The sequence below is a fragment of the Mesoplodon densirostris genome, chromosome 1 (assembly GCF_025265405.1).
Source record: "Mesoplodon densirostris isolate mMesDen1 chromosome 1, mMesDen1 primary haplotype, whole genome shotgun sequence".
Classification (NCBI taxonomy): Eukaryota; Metazoa; Chordata; class Mammalia; order Artiodactyla; family Ziphiidae; genus Mesoplodon; species Mesoplodon densirostris.
The window spans coordinates 84,901,502-84,923,052 of NC_082661.1; the positions used below are offsets into that span (position 1 = coordinate 84,901,502).

The 21,551-nt window shown below is 39.1% G+C and overlaps 1 protein-coding gene across 2 annotated transcripts in view; it reads left to right on the top strand.

Moving 5' to 3' along the window:
- Window positions 1–4,659: 4,659 nt before the first annotated feature.
- SYNPO2 (synaptopodin 2) overlaps window positions 4,660–21,551 on the top strand; it is a 169,264-nt gene continuing 152,372 nt past the window's right edge. For both annotated transcript variants that reach the window (XM_060105377.1, XM_060105388.1), the window contains exon 1: window positions 4,660–4,779. In XM_060105377.1, coding sequence (XP_059961360.1) covers window positions 4,675–4,779 — 105 coding nt within the window. In that variant the 5' untranslated portion in view covers window positions 4,660–4,674. The remainder of the gene's footprint in view (window positions 4,780–21,551) is intronic.

Sequence of the window (21,551 nt, forward strand, 5' to 3'; positions counted from 1 at the left end):
TGCTGCTGGGGTGGGAAGATCAATTTTACCTACTTAATAGCTACCAACAGGGCTTCCCTGGTGGCACAGTGGTTAAGAATCCGCCTGCCAATGCAGGGGACACGGGTTCAAGCCCTGGTCCAGGAAGATCCCACATGCCACGGAGCAACTAAGCCCGTGCGCCACAACTACTGAGCCTGCGCTCTAGAGCCCGCAAGCCACAACTACTGAAGCCCACGCGCCTAGAGCCCGTGCTCCACAACAAGAGAAGCCACCGCAATGAGAAGCCCGTGCACCACAACCAAGAGTAGCCCCCGCTCGCCGCAACTAGAGAAAGCTGGCGCGCAGCAACAAAGACCCAATGCAGAGAAAAATTAAAAAAAAAAAAAAGCTACCAATGGGGAAGAGGCAAAATGTGAGGAGGCAACAATTACCTACCTCACATGGTCTCTAAGTGGTATAATTCAAAACTTTTGATCTATTTCAGGTTTTTCCAAGTCAAATGAAGTGGAGAGAAAGAAAACTCTCTGGCTCTCTTTTCTATGCCTTTATTCTGGGAAATCCTATTTATTTTTTCATTGTACTCATATTAATGGATCATCAGTTAAGGGTCAAGAACTGTATTAGGGGCTTCCCTGGTGGCGCAGTGGTTGAGAGTCTGCTTGCCAATGCAGGGGACATGGGTTCGAGCCCTGGCCTGGGAAGATCCCACATGCTGCGGAGCAACTAGGCCCGTGAGCCACAACTACTGAGCCTGCGCGTCTGGAGCCTGTGCTCCGCAACAAGAGAGGCCACGATAGTAAGAGACCCGCGCAACGCGATGAAGAGTGGCCCCCGCTTGCCGCAACTAGAGAAAGCCCTCACACAGAAACGAAAACCCAACACAGCCAAAAAAGTTAAAAAAAGAAAGAAAAAAAGAACTGTATTAGACTTGGGGATACAATTCTCAAAAAGTCAGAAATGACCCCTAAACTCACAGGCAAATAATCTAGTGAAGGATTCATTTTAAGAGACCATTAGGATGAGAGGGAAAAATACAGAGTGATGGTAGCACATAGAGGGAGCGCCTCACCTGGACATTGAGTGGGAAGGTTAGGAAAAGCTTCCTGGAGAATATGATATCTAAATCCGAAGCCAGAAGGATGAGCAGGAATTATCAGGTGATCTGTGTGTGGGTGAGGACTAGATAGCTTGGAAGAATGCCTTTGCAGATGGAAAAACAAAGCAAGTTAGAGAAACTAAATGTAGTTCTGTTTGTCTGAATCATAAAATTCAAGGTGAGAGATGAGGTGGGAGAAGTGAGGAATGGGAGGGAGAAAATGTTATCTATGCAAAGGAGCTTTGACTTTTCTGAGAAACCTTGAAGCCTTTCAACAGAGAGAAAACAAGGTAGATACTGCATTTCAGAAATTTCACACTGGCTATTAGAGTGAAAAGTGAATTGAGGGTAGAAACGAGGCTGGGACAGAGAGATTAGTTAGGAGACTGTTGCAATCCAGCACAGAGATAGAAGTAATCATACCAGTGAAAATGGGATGAAGGGGCAAATTTGCCATCTATTTAGAAGTTGGATCCATATGTCTTAATAAGTAATTGGAAGCATGAGATGAGCATAAGGAAAAACATAAGGCTTGGAGATAGGATAGCAATAAGAACAGATTTTTTTTTTTTTTTTGGTTTAAAATGGCACATTAACATTTCTGCCCCAAAGGGGGAGGCACTTTTCCTTTTTTAAAAAAATAAATTTATTTATTTTATTTTTATTTATTTTTGGCTGCATTGGGTCTTTGTTCCTGGCATGGGCTTTCTCTAGTTTCGGTGAGTGGGGGCTACTCTTCATTGCAGTGCTAGGGCTTCTCACTGCAGTGGCCCTGAACAGATATTTTTAATTCAGACAAGCAAAGGTTCAGATCCTGACTCTGCACTTAGCATCCAAGCCTGAGTTAATTACCAGCAAAAGGGAGACACTGATAACTACCTAGAATGGCTCCTTTGAGGATAAATATACAAAGAAATATTATAAAATACTATATGGCAAGTTCCTAACAGAGAATAAATCTTTAATAAAGTATAGCAATATATCAGTTCCTGTTTCACTGCCTGAAAGAACTGGTTGGAAGGAGAAGCTATTCATTGAGTGCAGCAGTCAGGAGCGTGCTGGCTGCAAGTAACAATAAACTAGACCTACAGCAGTTTTAAAAAGTATGGGTTATTTTTCTTGCACAATAAGAGAACTGGAGGTGGATAGCTATTGGCATTAATTCAGTCAGAACTAGAGTCTTTGCTGTTATTCTTGGTTTTATCTCATGGTCACAATATGGCTGCCCCAGTTCTAGTCTCCAGTGTCACGTTTGCATTTAAGTCAGGGTTGAAGGGAACCATGCATAAGAGAAAGGTAATGGGTTAGTCAATTTTCCTGAGATGGGGAACATAGGAGGAGAAGACAGAAGTTTGGGAAGAAATAATGAACTTGGTTTTGAATATATTGAGTTTTAGGTGTCTTGATATATTCACATAGAAATAGGCAGTTAGGGCCTCCCTGGTGGCGCAAGTGGTTGAGAGTCCGCCTGCCGATGCAGGGGATACGGGTTCGTGCCCCGGTCTGGGAGGATCCCATATGCCGCGGAGCGGCTGGGCCCGTGAGCCATGGCCGCTGAGCCTGCGCGTCCGGAGCCTGCGCGTCCGGAGCCTGTGCTCCGCAACGGGGGAGGCCACAACAGTGAGAGGCCCGCATACCGCAAAAAAAAAAAAAAAAAAAAAAAAGAAATAGGCAGTTAGATATACTGGCCTGGAGTTAACGAAAGATATCTGGGATTGAGGGAGGAAGTTAAATTCTGTGGGGTGAATGAGAGAACACGTAGAAAGGGTCTACAGTGAGAAAAGATGAGGACCAGGACATAGCCCTGGCACAGAACACCAACATTTAATGGATGAGTAGAGGCCAAGAACTGCCAAAGGCAAGAGTGGTTAGAGAGGCAAGAGCAGAGCCAAGAGCATGCTGTGTCCTGGAAACCTAAGAGAGAAAACAATTAAGGAGGATGTGGTCAATAATATTAAGGGCTACACAAAAGCAAGAAGGTAATAAGTGACCTTGCTGAGAGCTTTTCCTTTTGTGGGGACAGAAGCTAGACTGGAGTGGGTGAGGAGTGGAAGGGACAGGAGAAAGCAGAACGAACAAATGTAAAAAGTTCTTTTCTTTTTCTTTTGTTCTCAGAGTTCATATTTTAGGATGTCACTTGTAAAATTCTTTTTTTCAAAGAAAGATTTTTGGTTAAAGTCAATTCACCTTTCTGAAGAGAAGAAAACTTGGGATGAGAATCTGGTCTTCATGACATTCAGAGGGTCTCTTCTGGAGCCACCAGTCTCTGATTACATGGTCTTTCTTACTCCAGTGATGAGGCACAAATAAAATCATGTGACACATTTGGGTTCTGGGAGCAGGGCTGTATAAATGTTTCTTGTATGATGCTTCCTAGTACTGAAACAGGCAGAGTCTGGAAGTCACTGGTCTGGTGCCACATGTAACACAAACTAACTTTCCCAGGCTCTTCTTTATTTAGTGTGTTTTTATGTGGATGAATGTCATGGAAAATAAAAGTATTATGGGAAAATCAAAATGTTCCATTTGTGCAATTTTGGGTAGGTCATATTCAGATTTAAAACGTTAAACTATTTTGGGCCACATATAAAATCAACTTTTATATTGGACCACCCAGACTCAGAACACTAGATGAAAGGCTAAAAATAAGAAACTTGTTGGTGACATCGTATTCAGTTGGCTGACTATTCAGGTTTAAGAAGTTTCCTTCCTGTTGAAGAAGGAAGAAAATGAAACACTTATTTAAATTTAAAATACTCCAAACCAGGCAATTGATGTAGTTATAAAATGTAGCTTCCAGGGGGAAATAGTCTCTCCCTCTCTCTTTCTATCTGTCTCTCTCCTCCTCCTTCTGAACTATGTAAGTACCAGTTCAGAAAAGCACTTTTCAGAGTAAAAGGTTTTTGTCTTTTAAAAATAAATGTTTTGCTTTCTTTTGTTTCCTCTTCTTTCTTTTATTTCCTTCAGATTAGTTCTGCAGGCTACAGACAGCAAAAGCTAAGAAAAATAATAATTTAACCCACTGAAACTTCTTTTTATCTGTTTCAATCATCAATGTGGTAATTCTCAAAACATTTATTTGAGAGAATCTAATCCTCTAGTAGTTCACTTCTCAGAGCTCATATTTTAGGATGTCACTTGCGGCCTGGAGATTAAAACCTTCATCTGTCCTCTACTATTTATAGAATTATTCAACGAAAGTTTTCCTATTATCCTTTCTTTTAAGGGTTGGGTTCTCTAGTTAGAGCTAGAGAACTTTTGTTCCCCTCCCCGCCCCGCATCTTGCCCCAGATGGGGGACATTCTCCTCTGTGTGAGGCTCTTTCCGTTCCTGAAGGTGGGCTGAGCAAAGGAGCGTGACGCAAGAGTGGGCTGTGTGCTTGATGCCTCTAGCGCCTCTGCTGCCTTGTGAAGGATCCCATTAGCAGCGCAAATTCGAAGCGGCGGCCGGGGCAGCAGCGGCTGCTGCGGCGGAGGCTCTGCGCGCCCCAGTCCTGCCTCCCTAGCGGGAGCCCGAAGCTCACGGCACAGCCTCAACCGCACCCAGGCTTCGTCTGTCTTTTCAAGCTCTTCATGTTACCCAGCTAAAAGAAGAAAATGGGCACCGGGGATTTTATCTGCATTTCCATGACCGGAGGGGCGCCCTGGGGGTTCAGATTGCAAGGTGGCAAGGAGCAGCAGCAGCCCTTACAAGTTGCTAAGGTAGGACCATCAAGGATGGGTTATCACGGTTTTGGGCTGGGAAGGAAGGAATGAAAGCAACCTGTTGATGGTTTTTCAAGTTCTGATCCAGAAGTCTCTATATTAGTTTGATTTTGATGCTGACATTGAATCTTTCTAGGGTGTGGGTTTTTTGTTTTGTTTTTTGTTTTTGTTTTTACCAAAGAAACTTTGGAGAGTAACATATAGCACATATGTAATTAATCAGCCATTAATGGGGAAGAAAGCGTACCACATTTTATCAGCTGAACAAAAGCCTACGTAATTAGCTTCTTCTCCGGCATCCAGCAAGACACTTGGGAACGTTTCTTCCAGGCAATATTAGAATCTACAGTTGTTATTGTTTCATGTCACTTTACTTGGCTCTGGCCGAGGAGAAGTGCTCAGCTCAGCATAACCAATTGGCTTGGCTATTTTGGGGCCTCATAAAGTATTGGTAATGACATTTATTATACAGCATTTATGAGAAGCCCAATTTGGGGCAATAATTTAAAAAAATATGATGAAGATGCCATAAAATCTATTGGAAAGAATACCCTTTTAAGGATTTGGCTAATAAATGCAAAAATCCAAGTACTCTGCTCTATCATGTGCATTCGTCTGGTTAAATGCTCAAAATAAAATTCAAAGACACTGGAAGTATATTTTAAGTAACTTAGAGGTAACTTTGAAATGCATCTAATAATGATTTAAAATATTTTAGATGTTTTTGTTTCCATTAGATTGCTTTTTTCTTAGCTCAATATGCTTACCAGTTTGCTTGAGGGGATCTGATATTGTCTAATTGTGATTCAGCTAAAACAAATTTTAAAATACATGAAAATAAGCAGACTTTCACCTGATTGTAATACTAAATTGATGTACTATAGGAAAGAACGTTTGATTAATTTCCTGTTGTATACTTACATTAAAAATGTATCTAGATCCTTATGAAACATATGGACCACTGGCCTTTGTAGTTATTCTTCTTTCCCTTTGGCTTTTTTTTTTTTTCTTAATGTTCACTGTGAAAAAAGGAGTTTCTTTGAAATTTTCTGCACCCAGGCTCCCATAGGAAAATCCTTTCATAATGCGATGGTGGAAGCCTGCCACCTAGTGAAAATTTCAAACATCAGGAATGAAGCATAAAACAGGAGAAAGCAGGGCCTCCCTGGTGGCGCAGTGGTTAAGAGTCCGCCTGCCGATGCAGGGGATACGGGTTCGTGCCCCGGTCTGGGAGGATCCCATATGCCGCGGAGCGGCTGGGCCCGTGAGCCATGGCCGCTGGGCCTGCGCATCCGGAGCCTGTGCTCCGCAATGGGAGAGGCCACAACAGTGAGAGGCCCACATACCGCAAAAAAATCAAAAAAAAAAAAAAAAAAAAAAAAAAAAACAGGAGAAAGCAGAAATTTTTAGAATTGAAAAGTTTCTCAGAGATTCCCACTTCAATCCGCTAACTTTAGATGAGGAAAGAACCCTGAGAGGTTAACTAACTTGCCTCCGGTCTTTGGTCTTCGGCTTGGAACTGGCAGAGTGATTAAAGGGTACGGAAAGGTGGTTGGTTTCACTGTGTTTCTTTAGGAGTCAATGGCAGGCAACATCAGACAAAATATTAATGTCTAATTCAGCGTACGTAGAATTCATGAGGCTGAAGTGGATTTGTCCCGGGTCTAGAATAGCCGTCGGCTGGCTCCTGTTACTGAGATTTGGGTCCTAATTCCAGCTCTGATCTAACTTGCAGCCGGGCCTGAGACAGATCACCCTTCCTGATTCATCTGATGTGTGTGTGTTTGCGTGTGTGTGTAGAGGTAGAGAGAGACAAAGATTTTGAGTGGGGTGGGAAGGGAGAGAAGTACGGTGGAAACTGGACTTTACCATTAGTGAGGTTCTATGTTGCTCGAGTTTTCTACAGCCCTATTAGTATACAGTTTTAGAATCATTTGCCTACCAGTTAAAATGGGACAGGAGTGGCTAGAAGCTGTGATTCCTGGTGGCTCTTTCATAGCCAGACCTACAGAATAGAATGGGTTCTCCTGACTTCTTGATGTGTTTATTCCAAAGTGGAACCACTGTGTGATTTTTTGAAGAACTGAAGCAAATTGCTAGTGAAGGGTGTTTTGGAGGCATTCCTCTGCTGATAGCATCTCTATTACCAGGATTCAAAGAGGCTATTAGTCTGTATGAGGGTCAAGAAATTTAGTCCTGCTCTCCCCTTATCTTTCCTAAAATACCCAGGAAGTATATTTTTGGTTTTAAAAAGATCATTATATTAAAGCATAGGGATGTTTGCTTTAATTTTGTGTTGCTATAAAGTTACTGATTTTAAAATATCATTATGAAAAAACCTGGATGTTTGCCTTAATTATTGTGTGTGTGTATGTGTGTGTAAAAGAGAGAGAGGGAGAGAGAGAGAGAGAGAGAGAGACGATAATCTATAGTTTTTTCCCACATATAAAAGTGACCAGAGAGCCTTCTAAAGAAGGTATAATTTCTAAATTTCTATGGCAATGCCCACTTTTCTTGGTCTGGTTTTATATTTAATTAAAACTTATTATATTTAATTTCTTATTACTAGCATTATTTGTTCCCCAAAACCCTTGGAACAAAGTGCTTGTCAATTTCTACGTTATCAAGGCCATGGCCTCACTGGAATCACTGTTTTTCACTCAAAACATTAAGTCAACTCAATTCTATTAAAGGTCTCTCATTGAGATCAAGGTGAAGTGTATGTTGCTTGGCATAGATTTTCTTCTTTTCCAAGGACTGGTGAAAACTTATTAGAGCCAAGTTACCTCCAAGTAGGAGGATGAAGAGAAAAGAGACAGAAAGACTGAGTAGGGGATGGTTGCTGGCAAACAAAATGCTCACAGTTTTGAAGAACATGCAAAAGAATAGTTTGGAAACTGAAGAGATTATTTTTTAAAAAAAGAGATTTTCACACAGTGCTTAAATCATGCCCCTTAAATCATGCCCCTTATGCTACAAAGCAGCTCTTTGATAACAACAAATTTTAGATAACAACAAATTTAGCTCTTAGGTAACAACAAATTTTTGGCTCGTTGTAAATATCTAGTGTTTAGATTTTCACTAATTCTATATAGAATGAAAACCTAGCAAGCTGAAATAGCAAAAGAAAAACTAGTCTAATATTTTTAGAAAAAGTAATTCTAATATTATTAAGAATGATCAGAAATGTAATAGCTTTATAATGCCCAGTAAATATCCTTCTAGTGACATGTTTAGTCATTTTTGAAAGATGTTCAAATGTTTTTTAGTTATTTGGCTCACTGGCTGAACTGTAGGTGAACCCCAACTTTTAAAGATCACTAACAGAAATATTAATAATAAAAATTTTCATTGACATTGAAGCTCAAGGCCATAAAATTCTGCTTTGTTTTCAAGATAAATTGAACTTCTAAAAGGCCCTAAATAATCAATAACATTGCCCTGGTTTTTAAATGTTTATATATCTTTTAGTTTATGTTCTAAATATATGTGGTGAGAAGCAAACATTTCTAATACAGAGTCATAAAACAGTATTCTTGCAAGGTATATTTCCAAGACATCATCCACAGAAACAAATTTATTCAGACATAATTACAACACAAAACCCCATTGTGTCTGTGCAGATGTCCTTATGAAAAGAATGTTAGCACTTTTATTTTACAAAACTCTCTTATTTGGAACATCTACTTACATGGCTATGTCCCTGGACATACTCTTGGAAAATCGCTTTGGAAAACCTCCACATAAAGAAATGGGGAGAAATTTTTGTTTTGCAAACAAATCTTATGAATGATTCAGAAATAACTCACATTTTGAGAATAATGAACAAAAAATGTTTAGACTGTTTATTCTTTACATGTTTTAATGGTTAGAAATGGGGGACTTCCCTGGTGGTGCAGTGGTTAAGAATCCGCCTGCCAATACAGGGAACACGGGTTCGAGCCCTGGTCCGGGAAGATCCCACATGCCGCGGAGTAACTAAGCCCGCCGCGCCACAACTACTGAGCCTGCGCTCTAGAGCCCGTGAGCCACAACTACTTAAGCCCGCGCGCCTAGAGCCCCTGCTCCGCAACAAGAGAAGCCACCACAATGAGAAGTCCATGCACCTCAGCGAAGAATAGCCCCCCGCCACAACTAGAGAAAGCCCGCACACAGCAATGAAGACCCAATGCAGCCAAAAATAAATAAATAAATTTACTTTAAAAAAAGAAATGGAAGCTTTCTTCAAAAGTATAGACCACTATGGTACTTATTAAAATGAATTTTAATTCAGTTTCAAATAACTTTATTAAAATTTAGATGACAAATTACAATCATCCATTTTATGAGGCAAGGTGGATTTAATGATTCTCATCTATTATTGTATATCCTCTCTTTAAACGTTTGAATAAAAGTATTTAGGCAAAGTACATTCAAATACATAATTCATATCCCTTAGTGACATTAGTGAGGTATCTAAAATGTTTCAGATAGAATAATTCAAGAAACATAGCTATTTCTAAAGGGAAAAATAGGAAAGATTTTGATGTTTAAATATGTGTATTTCAGGATAAATGCTCCTTACTACAAATGGAAACCTAGGAACATCTTTATTAGTAAATATGACTGATCACTTAATATTTATTGATTTTTTGAGCACTTTTTAGAAATTCTAAAAATAGCTATGCTTATAGAAATCCGTGCACACTAGCTAAATCTATTAAGCAGATGTTACATAAAATTTTTATTTTAGAATTGCATGTTTTAAGACAGATCACTTGTTGAAGGACAATGAGATAAAATAATGACTATGACTATGCATGAAACTTGCCATTATCTAGACACAGTCCATATGTAGCTCACATTTATCAGGCCCTTGTGATATGCCAGGAAATGTTCCAGCTGCATCCCTGGTAGGATGTCTTCTTTGTCAATGCAGTTGCTGGCCTGCCTAGTGCCTATGTGAACAGTGGGATGGGGGTAGAGAGAGGAAGGTGGGAGAATAAAACTGGAGAAAGATGCAGGAGGGAAAAGGAGAGAGAAAAAGAAAAACAGAGAGAGAATGAATAGGAACCTGTCCATTTAGTAAGGCAAGGATCCTTGCATTTCCCATGGATGAACACATATCACAGAAAGTCATTGGCAGGACTTGAGCCATCTTGCTTGGCCTACCCAGAAAGGCCAAGCTCTTAGCCAGGGGCTGGCAGGAACAAGCTGGCATTGGGGGCTTGGAAGGGATAGAGAAGTGCTGGACAGGAGCCCTATTTCCTGTGTTAGGGAACTATGCAGGGCAAAGCCCTCCAGGGCTCCTAGAAGGAACCACACAAGTGTCCCAGCATTTGGACACCAGCTTCAGAGAGGACAGTGATGGCCACTCAACATTAACCAGAGAAGCACAAAAACCAAGAAAGAGAGAAATGCCACCTCATTCAGTTATGAATAAATAGATCTACCTTCTCCCTCCTTCTCCAGTCTTCCTTCCTGCCTTCAACCTGGGAGGAGTGGGTGGGAGGCTGGTAAAGAGCAGACAGCACTTTCCTCCTCTTGCCAAGCCCTGGAGCCACAAGCCAGCCACCGTGCTTAGGGAGAGAGATTAGAGTTAGATGTTAGATCAAAGCTGTAATCGGACTAGACCGTTTTAATAACCAAAAGCCACCAGAGATGCAGGGGATCTGACCAAAGTATTATTAAGGGAGGGATTTGGTTTTATAATAGTAGTCAAAGCAGTTACTGGAAGAAATAAAATAGTTTCACATTTATAACAGAATGATAGGCACTCCTCAAAAACATTAGTTCCATCATACAAGTTCATATTATCAAACACACGTACTTGATGTGTGTTAGATTGAAAACTTATCACCAACTCATGTGACTTCCATTGATCATGTTGAAGCTATTGTTTCCAGGTAGAATGCATGAAAATCTGACTTTGAGCTTAATAGCTTTTTCTTTTTCCTTTTCTTCTTCTTTTGTTGAATGTGAATCAGTACTTTATAACCTGGGATGCATTTCATTATTAGGTAGATGCATACCTTTGGTTAAGTCTAAAGAGGTGTTTCTTGAACACCTATTTCTTGAACACCTATTAGAGGCTAGAACTCTCAAGTTAGAAGTACTCAGAACTTTTATTGGGTATTAAACTTTTATTGGGTATTAAGGTGATTGGTTTTTTTAAAAAATAAATTCATACTGCAAATTCCAAAAGTCAGTATGTAATATTATTGGGACATACACATTATACCTAACTGGATAATATTTGCATATTTTTCATGGTAATGGTTTTAAAAGACAGGTCAGCTTCCAAAATAATTTAGCTCCCTCTGTTAGTTAATGTATTCAGGAATATAAGCTAATTTATATATTTAGCTACAAATACTTCATTTGTTTATCCTACAATTGTCTAAGTGTGTTAACATATATTATCTCCTTTGATACTGGTGGGGTAGACAAAGTTTTATTATTCTCAGTTTATAGATAAAAAAACTGATTCTGAAAAAAATTATTTGAAAAAAATATTATATAAAACAGCCTTAAGTCAAATATAATTCCTTCCCTCTAGCAGGGGCATCATATCACTCTCTGCATCAGCCTGGATAAGAGAACAGGATATCATTTAGTAATGCTGAACATTGCAGTGACTTTGATACAGAATTGTATCAGATAGAATGTCACCAATCTAAGATTTGATCTTTAAAAGGATTTGTAATGATTTCTTCTTTTAATGGGCCTGAGGGCCCATTAGGGGTTTTTATAATCTTCCTGTAAGGATTACAGGAAACGCATCTCTGAGCTACTGTGCAATGAGAGACAAGCCTGGAAAGGGAACTGGTTTACTTGTAAATAAACCTGAAAAATATATGGACTCCAAAATGTTTATTGTGTCTGTTCTAACAGATTCATGATGAAACCAAATGCCATGAGGTTATTGTAAAAGGAAATGGAGAATTCCTACATCAGCTTCATTAAATAATCTGAAAGAGTAAACAACTTCATGAAGTTAAAAGCTCATCTGAGAAACAGATATAACATTTGCTCTTTGGGGAATATTTCATTGTTTGACCACCTCAGTGAGAACATATTTACAGTATTGAATTATCTGAGGCACTTAATTTTTCTGAATTATTTACCATTCTTTTCTTATTATTAAAAAGCAGAAATGGCCACATTCTCAACAAACTGTATCTTCAAAGTCTTTGTGAAATCCATTGGCATGTGGCAGATCATCAGCGATAGTAGATATAGTTTTGTGTTATGATGGTCTGGATGTAGTTTTCCTTAACTTGTGTATAAATCTGGTGTGTTTCAGATAAAGTACTAAAAAACGTGGTGGATTTACTCTTTGAAACATTATAAATGAAAGATTGTGTCACTTGATTATATAACAAATAGTTTTCCTATCCATTGGTTTTTGGTTTTTTATAATCTTACTCACCCAAGACTAGCTTTTCCACTTTTCTTTGGAAGCCATGTGGGTACTGCACTGGTAAAACTATGTAGTGGGGCCTCCCTGGTGGCGCAGTGGTTGAGAGTCCGCCTGCCGATGCAGGGGATACGGGTTCGTGCCCCGGTCTGGGAGGATCCCATATGCCGCGGAGCGGCTGGGCCCGTGAGCCATGGCCGCTGAGCCTGCGTGTCCGGAGCCTGCGCGTCCGGAGCCTGTGCTCCGCAACGGGAGAGGCCACAACAGTGAGAGGCCCGCATACCGAAAAAAAAAAAAAAAAAAAAAAAAAAACTATGTAGTGGATGACTTTTCCTGAACAGAACTATGTGTTTGTGTTCTATCTGATCCTACTTAGGCAATACTCCTTCCTTTATCAAAACTTACCTGGCTTGAATTTCACCGTTTTAGGACACAGATTATTTTTTCCAGAAGAAATCTATAATAATGTTCAGAGTACAATTTTCCTCCCAACATCTTATTGCCTTCTGGAGATAATTTTAAGAAACTCATATTAATGTTTACTGGGTGCTGGACAATTCTTTGATCACCTTTTAAATATAATGAGAGAACCCTGTGAGGTTACCCCCATTTAAGATCCCCATTACAGAGGCAGAAAGTGGTTAAGTGACTTCCTTGGGTCACACAGGTAGGTAGGGGCAGACCTGGGGTTCACCCAGTTTGGCTCAGGGGTTTGTCTTCTAAGCTCCTACACACATTTTGGGGTTTAGTGTAGTTTGAACAGCCAGTTAAGAAGGAAAGAAAGACCTCAACAGACCATGGAGGAAAGATTTTTGTGGTCCCATAAACTACACCTCCTTCTTCTGTTCTGACTTTAAGTATATTTTCACTCATTTAAATTAGTGTCAGATCACTATTTGAAACTTTTGTTTCTGGAACAAATAATTTAGGAAATGAAATAGAAACAGACTAGAAACTTTCATAATTCTGTCTTCTGAAGGATAGATTTAAAAAAATTTTTTCTAATCAGATTTCCCATGTCTTCTTAACAAATATGACATGCTATTTTATTATTATTATTATTATTTGTTTTTGTCTTTGGCCGTGCTCTGCAGATTACGGGATCTTAGTTCCCTGACCAGGGATTGAACCCAGGCCACGGCAGTGAAAGTGCCAAGTCCCAACCACTGGACCACCAGGGAATTCCATGCTACTTTATTATTTATTTATTTATTTTGAATTTTATTTATTTTTTTATACAGCAGGTTTTTATTAGTTATCCATTTTATATACATTAGTGTATATATGCATGCTACTTTATTTCTGAAGCAAAGATTTTCTAGCAGTAGGACCATGCTTGAGAATTTTACCATGTAGTTCAAGACACATTAAAGGGGTATGAAACCAATGCACTGAGGTGGAAACTGGGGGTACTGAATTTACCTTCTCAGTAGCTCACTCACTTCCTGCTCGGTGTGCCTACTACCACTCCTTCAGCTCGGGCCTTCACTAGCTGTCTCTTAGATAACTACCTTGGCCTTTTAACTGTCTCCCTGCTTTGGGTTTCACATTCCTCAGGTTCATGATACAGAGAGCTGCCAGAGAGATTGTTCTAAATCACCTGTTATACCACTTCTAAAAATACTTCAAAGTCTCCCCATCATATCATCAAAATAACCATAACATTAAAAAAAATCTCTGTACAATTAAGTGCTTTATGTATTATATCATTCACAGTAGGCTTAACTATCCTTTTTTTCACAGATGAGAAAACTGAGGCTTAGAGAAGTTAGGTGAATAACTAAGGCTGTAGAGCAGGTCCAGGCAGGCCTAGGACAGAGGCCAGTTGGACACCAAAGTGCATGCTCTGAACGACACCCTGCACTCCCGATATCGCTGCAACATGTTTTATAGATTCCAGTATATATTAAATGTGAGTTTTTATAAAATTAACCATATTGATGACATCCTGCAGCACTTTTGCACTTTTGTCTTCCATTTATTTTGCTTCTCTCTTCAACTTAACTTGCCTACAAATAATGTACTGAATGAATTTTATGTGAGGCACTTCATAACCTACCCTAGAATCTTTTCTTTGTTAATCTCTGTTAATGCGGCTACTTCATCAGTGGTTTTATTTACATTTTTCCCATAAAACATTGATTTTTTTTTTAAGTTAAAGAATTCGTTTACTTTGAGAACTTATCTCCAGTATTTTTCCTTATCGGCTCTCCAAAGGAGTAGTTCTTCATCTATTTCAGTGTTGAAATAGAATCAAGAAAATACTGTAGGCTGGGATATACCAGAAACATATGTTCTTTTATATAACTTTACAGCAAAACTCCTCCAACATGTAGTTTGGTTTAATATTATTTCTACCAATTTCCTGGCTTTTCTTTACATCTTCAACAATATTTGCTGATAAAAAATATATCTTGGTTTGTTGCCATATTGTATTATTTTAACCATTTAAAAATGCATCCATGAGAAGCTTTCTAAACATTATCATTTGGTTTAATTCTGTAATGTTTTAAATCGAGTATTGCCTGACTTCAACCACTGTTAAAAAAAACAAATCTGGAAATTTTTCATGCTCTGGATGCTTGGTTATGAAATATCTTAGTCCTGACTACTTCATACTAACACTAGCTGATATCATAGAGCACAATAAGGCAGAGTTCCTCTCTAACAACAGTGGATATAAATCCGTATTCCAAATAGTGTTCTTGGTAATTTTGAATATTTTACCTACCTGTCACATATGATTAAACAGTAATGGTGTTTAATCTCACTACATGGCTGATGAAGAGTTTCTGAAGGAATATATATCTTTTTCTCTTGTGCCTGAAATGTAGGTGTTATCTTTAATCAATAGCTGCCTTTCAGGAATATTTTAAAACTTGTGTCGTTTTGTGAGGGTTAAAACTAGATAATAACATGGAAATTCATTTAATCAAGCACCGTAAAACATAACATATTGCAAGACAATGAACATATGAGGAGGCCTCTTTCCCCTCTGCCATGTTAGGAGCTCCTGTCCCCTGTTCGGTGGTGTCACCTCAAGTACTATATGAAACTCATAACTATCTGGACCAGACTGGACCAGGGTACTGGTGTCAATCCATATATGAAAGTAGATTAAACATTAGTTAGAGCTCCTTCTCATTTTTTAGTTGAAAATAAAAGTCCATGGGAGTTCCAGTTGGCTTGGCAGATAGTGGGAGAAGCCTTCCAGGCATAGGGCACTACAAGTACAAGAGCCCTGGGATAGAAGCATGCTTGGCACAGTCAAGGAACTGTGAAGACGCCAGTGTAGCTGGCACACATTTCCATGAGAAATTGCTATAAGAAGTCCAGTCTTTCACAGTGATAAATATGAAAAACTCTCTCCTGGGAACCCTGACCATGCGGTTATGTTCCCATCATTAGATGGTTAACATACTGGTCCTAGAGAAGGACTTTGAGCTGTTTTCTTCATAGTTCCTCTTCATCCATTTCAGTTTTTCATAATATAACAGCCTACTGGCCGGTCTTTAGAACACTTTATTTAAATGAATTATTACTACCACTTCTTATGTAGATGTTTGGTTAAAAATTCTATTTACCTTTCCTCTTCCTCTGACATTGATTCTCCCAATGAGAGAAGAAGAATTTAAGGAGTGTCAAATAGAATTTGATACATAGATCCTGTTTATTTTGACTTCAGTGTCAGACCTAGAGCAAAGAATTTTATATATTTTCTAGTTTGCCTTAATTTCATTTCTGCTTCAAAAAAGAGATGATCTTATTTAGATATTATTTGGAAACTGACCCATTGAAAGGATACGAGCATTTTAACGCTGGCTACCACTTACCGTGTAGTTTTAAACACATTTTTCTGAGCCTCAGTTTCCTTAACTGTAAAATAGCATACTATGTAATGGAATTGCTGGTTTTATAGATAAAAAATGTCACCAGTTTTACAGGTGAGGAATCTGAGATCCAAGGAATCAGTTAATAATATGTCTTGTGATACTTTTAAAAGATTGTATATTAAGATAATACTTGACACAGAGTAATCATGCAGTAAAGGAGTCTGTCATTGTTATTACTATTTTAATTAGAGGAGGAAGTAACTGTCTTCTACACAAATTTATTTTCTTCAGAAATTAAGAAAAGCGGTAATCCAATCTCTTGTACTCCAGATATCAAATGAAAGTTAAGAGCACAAAAGCTAAATAAACTATTTGTGTTGATTCTTTTACCCAGGGTAATTTTTCATTGTTGATAAAATGCAACATTTCACAAAATGTTTGTAAGTATCAATTACAAATCAAGATTTCTTTGTTATGCAGTTTAATCAGCTTGAGGCAGTAAACTCTTAAGTTATACATTTTACAAGGCCAAATAAAAGGATTGTCCTGCTTAAAAATAGTATAGATTTTTTTTATTGGAGTATAGTTGATTTACAGTGTTGTGTTGATTTCTGCTGAGTACAGATTTTTAAAAGGAAAATACCTCAAGCCATGAAGAATTATTTGCCTATATTTATGTTGAGCTCTGTTTAGAGCAAGTAAACTCTGACTCTTTCAATCATATTAGTCTCTGGGCTTCAGTTCTCTCATTTATAAAATGGGGATAGTGTTAGCACCTAGCTCCAAGGATTGTTCTCAGGGTTAGAAGTTGAGCATGCAAATTACTTAACACACAGGAAACATTCAAGGGTTTTTAAAAATTACTGCTATTACATTTGTGGTTATTCTAATTTTATTTAACCAACCTTTATAAAATTGAAGGGCTATCTGCTGTCTTCCTTGCAATGCCTTTTGAGATCCGGATCTCAGTTTCACAAGAAGGGCTTCTGCAGTCCTCAGGATCTCTCCCTGTGAGATGGCATCTAATGGTTTCAGAATGTGGCCTTATGCTCACTCAGTAAGCCATCGCCCTTTCATTGGAAACAGCATATGGAAATCATCACAAAGAGAAGGAATCATTTCAAGTGCTTTGAAAATATAAAAGAAAAATAAATTGTCCCTGGTAAGTAAATATGATGCTGATCTCTGAATAGTCAGGAAAACTCTGTGCCAGGGCCTTTGGGGAAGGCTAATGAGCATTTCAGTCCCTCCTCCCAACCCCCCACTCTTGTCTTCTAAATTAGAAGAAGTTGTTACTATATAAGGCTGCTTTTTCTAAGTAAATGATAGTAGTTAAACTCTGTATTTTTAGCTTTTCAAACAGTGGAAAGTTATTTTCATCAGTCAAGATCAAGCTAAAATGAAAACGTTTGTGAAAGGCTTAGGCCTTGGGAGTCAGGTACTACCATAGCAGTCACCTTTATTTTTATTTCTTTCATGAAAAACATAACATTTGCCATTGGATGGTGCTCAGCATGACGGATATTAGATTGAATTGTGTAAATATTACATTACATGTATGGGCTGCTGCAGGGAGTCAAAACGCAGTGACCCATTTTCAGGTCTCCAATCTTTTGGCCGCCTGCCTGCCAGATGGGGAAATGTTGATCAGAACAATTTCATCCTGAGGCAGAGCTGCAATCTGGGAGAGAAAACTCATCGCCGTCTGCTTCTTCTGTGCCAAAATGACCATGTAGCTTCATGTTGAGTGAGTTACCAAGGGTTTCCTTCAGCTGCAGGCGCAGGACTGAGAGTAGACACAAATTCAATTAAGGATCCCATTATGATGTCTTCCATTCTGTTTTTTATTACCCTCAACTTCTCTTACCCTCTGTTTCTTTTTCTTATTTGAGAAGGAAAATTCCTTCTTCTCTGTCTTCACTGCCCCCATTCTCTTAACTCTCATTCTTTATCTATAAAGAATCTCTATTCTTTTTATGCCTCTCTTTTCCCCTATAGCTTCCTAAGCAAGACACCTAATCTGATGTTGCCTTATCTGCAGAAGAAAAAGTAATGATATCGTGCGTGAGTGTGTGTGTGCGTGTGTGTGAGAGAGACAGAGAGAGAGAGAGAGAGAAAGTCCTGCATACATCTCTCTTTCTTAATTGATTTTCATGGAAAGATAAAAACATGCTGGATTTTTTGATTCAGAGCTGAGATGAACAAGTATGGAGAATTACTTTCCAGGAGTGTGTTTCCACAGTCCAGGCCTTCTCTCATAAAAACTCCTTTTCAAGGTTTTTAAGGCCCTTTTCCTCCTATCACTGTCTCTGGTCTGAGCAGCTTGCTTCCTCCAGGGAGGCTGTTCTCATTTTCTCCTGAACTTGACATGTTAATTCTTCTCCCAGGTCTCTATGACTTTGCCCATGATCTTTTCTGCAATGGAATGTTTATAGTTATTTCTCCCAGGCACATAGTAGGTATGCAATAAAGACTTATTTTTTAATTGATTGATTAATAATGATTCTCCTTTTTAATTTAGTAAGGGATAAAATTGCATTCAGTTGAAAGCAAGTACACATTGTTTGAGGAAGTTCATAAATTTTATCAGAAGCTTTAAGGATAAATGTTTTGAAGGATAAGGATAAATGAGTGGTTCCGAATCTGTATCAAAGGCAAGTAGGAGCCAGAACATGATTCTGCCACAGGATTAAAGAAGAGGGTAAAGGGCAGGGAGAAGGGGACTGGGATGGCAGGGTAGCACAGTGTGAAACAAGGGCATTCTTCCTTTAGAAGTACTCACACTGTGGTCAAACCACGGCTCTTACTCAGGCCCCAGGCTCCTGGAGCTACAGTAGCAAAGAGTGACTTCAGACCACAGTATGCCTTCCTATTTTGTACTTAACAAACAAATATTATTGTTTTGATAGAGCTAAAGGCTGTGATAAAGAAGCTTGTTTCTCATTGGTATTTCTAGTTTAAAAATTTGCATTTTCCACACTTATATTATATTTGTCACCTTACTCTTTGAAAGCAGGAACCTAGCTCCTGGCATCTTCTAAAACAGTGCTCTTCAAGGGTATTAGCTGTGTCAGCGTCCTAGTGACAATGTGTGACACAGTGCTGTGGAAAGGTGTGCTCTGGCCCTTCCTTCTCATACATAGGAGGGGGTGGCAAGGACTGGAGACATTGCAGTTTAACCCCCTGAAGATTTTACAGGTCTCCAGCTTTGTACACAGGAACCTCAACACTCCTAGAAGAGAAGCAGCTTTGTCTTGGAGACTTCTGGAAAGAGTGGTTGATGGGGCAGACATGGGTGGATTATGGACCACACCCGTCCTCGGGAAGGCTGCCGCATAAGGATGTGAGTGAACTTGTCCCTGAGTATGCAGGAGAAGAGAGCAAACTTCTAATTATTAGTGTCCCTGGGGGCACTGTGATTATACTTATATCTATGTGATTTCCAGAGAGCACAGCCTGGGTGCTTATCTCTGACTCTTTCTAGAAGTTGATATCCATATACCAAAAGCTATCTGTAAACTACAAATGAGATGACTCTGCAGTTGCACAATGGCATTTCCTGGTCACTCACAGCATGCTCCTGGTCTCTCCCATTTGTGGAAGACAGATGACCTGAACGTGATTCCCCACCCCTCATTTTTTGGTTTTCCATTTCCAGAGCCTGTGTTCTGCAGTGACCCCCAAATCATTAATCTAGCTGAAATGCTGAACGTTCTCAGGTTCCTTCTGTGTTGCTGCTTTTCATCTTAGAGTCTGTCTTTCAGCAACTCATGTTGCTGTTTTTCACTGTTTCAGCTCTAAAGGTTGCTGCAGGTGCAGAGAGAAACCCTGACTTTGTAGCCCCAAAGGCTTCCTTTGAACCAGTTCCTCCTTATGATAGGATGGCCTTATGGCAAATGATGCAGTGGAGAATGCAGACGCCATCACTCAACTTGGCTTTTCCTTTTCTGTGCTGAGACTTTGTTCTTTTTTCTGTCCCTTAATTTGCTTTTGACCTTGCAAAACATGCCTCTGCTCATATCTAAAAGAGGAGTGTTGCAGTGGGGATTTCCGTTTTCACAACACTCAAAATCACTTAATCTTCATGAGCACGAATGCTTAGATATTACTTGTTTAATTTTGTGAATGTGTTTATGGGAAGTAATGGTGTTTCTAAGTACTGCCAGTTTCTGCTAATTGATAGGATAGACAGGGGAAACTGCTTCACTGACCTCCAAAAAAAAAAAAAAAAAAAAAAAGAGAGAGAGAAGAATGCTTTTAGGGACTAGGGCTTTAGAAGATTTTGACTACCTCTAAGCATTTCATAGAAAAGCAATATTGTTTAAAAGCTTAGCTTGTGGGTGGATGTGTGTGGGAGGAGGTAGGTGAACCCAGTCCCATAGGTCATTTTAAGCTAGGTTAGAGGAACACAGCACCAGAACACATCTTTCGTTCTTATCTTACCCAGCCATTTTTTTCCTAACAATCCTTCAAAGTTTAGTTCAGTCCAGTTGTTTTCATGAACCTCTCCCCAAACAAAATATGAGTACTTTAGTCTCTAAAACTGTCAATGCCATGTATTGTCAATGCCCACACATTTGGTGCTTTGTCATATACTGCTAATTTATTTGATTTTTCATAAGTGTGTGTTTTTGACAAAGAAAATGCTAAGTTCCTTAAAGGCAGGGAGTATATTTTGCATTTCTTTTATCTGATGGTTTCTTGCACATAAGAGACCCTCAGTAAATATCCAGGAGATCTATTCTGGATTTTCCTATGCATTGTCTGTCCTTTAGTCCCTTTACTACTGAGTACCACCTTAACTGTAATATGGATGAAGGAAAGATAAGAAAGTATTTTGATTTTAGAAAAATCTAAAGGATACGAGGATGGAATTTTTTTTTTTTTTTTTTTTTTTTTTTTTTTTTTTTTTTTTTTGCGGTATGCGGGCCTCTCACTGTTGTGGCCTCCCCCGTTGCGGAGCACAGGCTCCGGACGCGCAGGCTCCGGACGCGCAGGCTCAGCGGCCATGGCTCACGGGCCCAGCCGCTCCGCAGCATATGGGATCCTCCCAGACCGGGGCACGAACCCGTATCCCCTGCATCGGCAGGCGGACTCTCAACCACTTGCGCCACCAGGGAGGCCCGAGGATGGAATTTTGAGGCAAATTTATTTTCAAATTATATGGATTTCAGTTCATTTTTTGCTATCCTTGGTTCTATTATCATGGATAATTGGGAAATGCCTGTGTTATACTTGCATGAAATATCTTGGTTATTTATTATTATGAATCAGTTACATAGTCCTTCTCTGCTTCTTTCTTATAAACTTCAGATGTATGTCTGAGATTAATTCAGTCTTTGTTTTCCCACCTTCACCACTTGTTTTTCTGTTGAATCTAGTCACCTTTCAAGTAGCTGGAGTGGAAATATCAATATGTTCTCTGGTGCCTGATCCTTTATTCTTTCTTTCATTGTTTTATTTTCTTTGTGCACTCATGAAAGTGTCTTGGTGTGTTCCTATGATAACATTAAAAACTCTATACTCTTTATCTATAG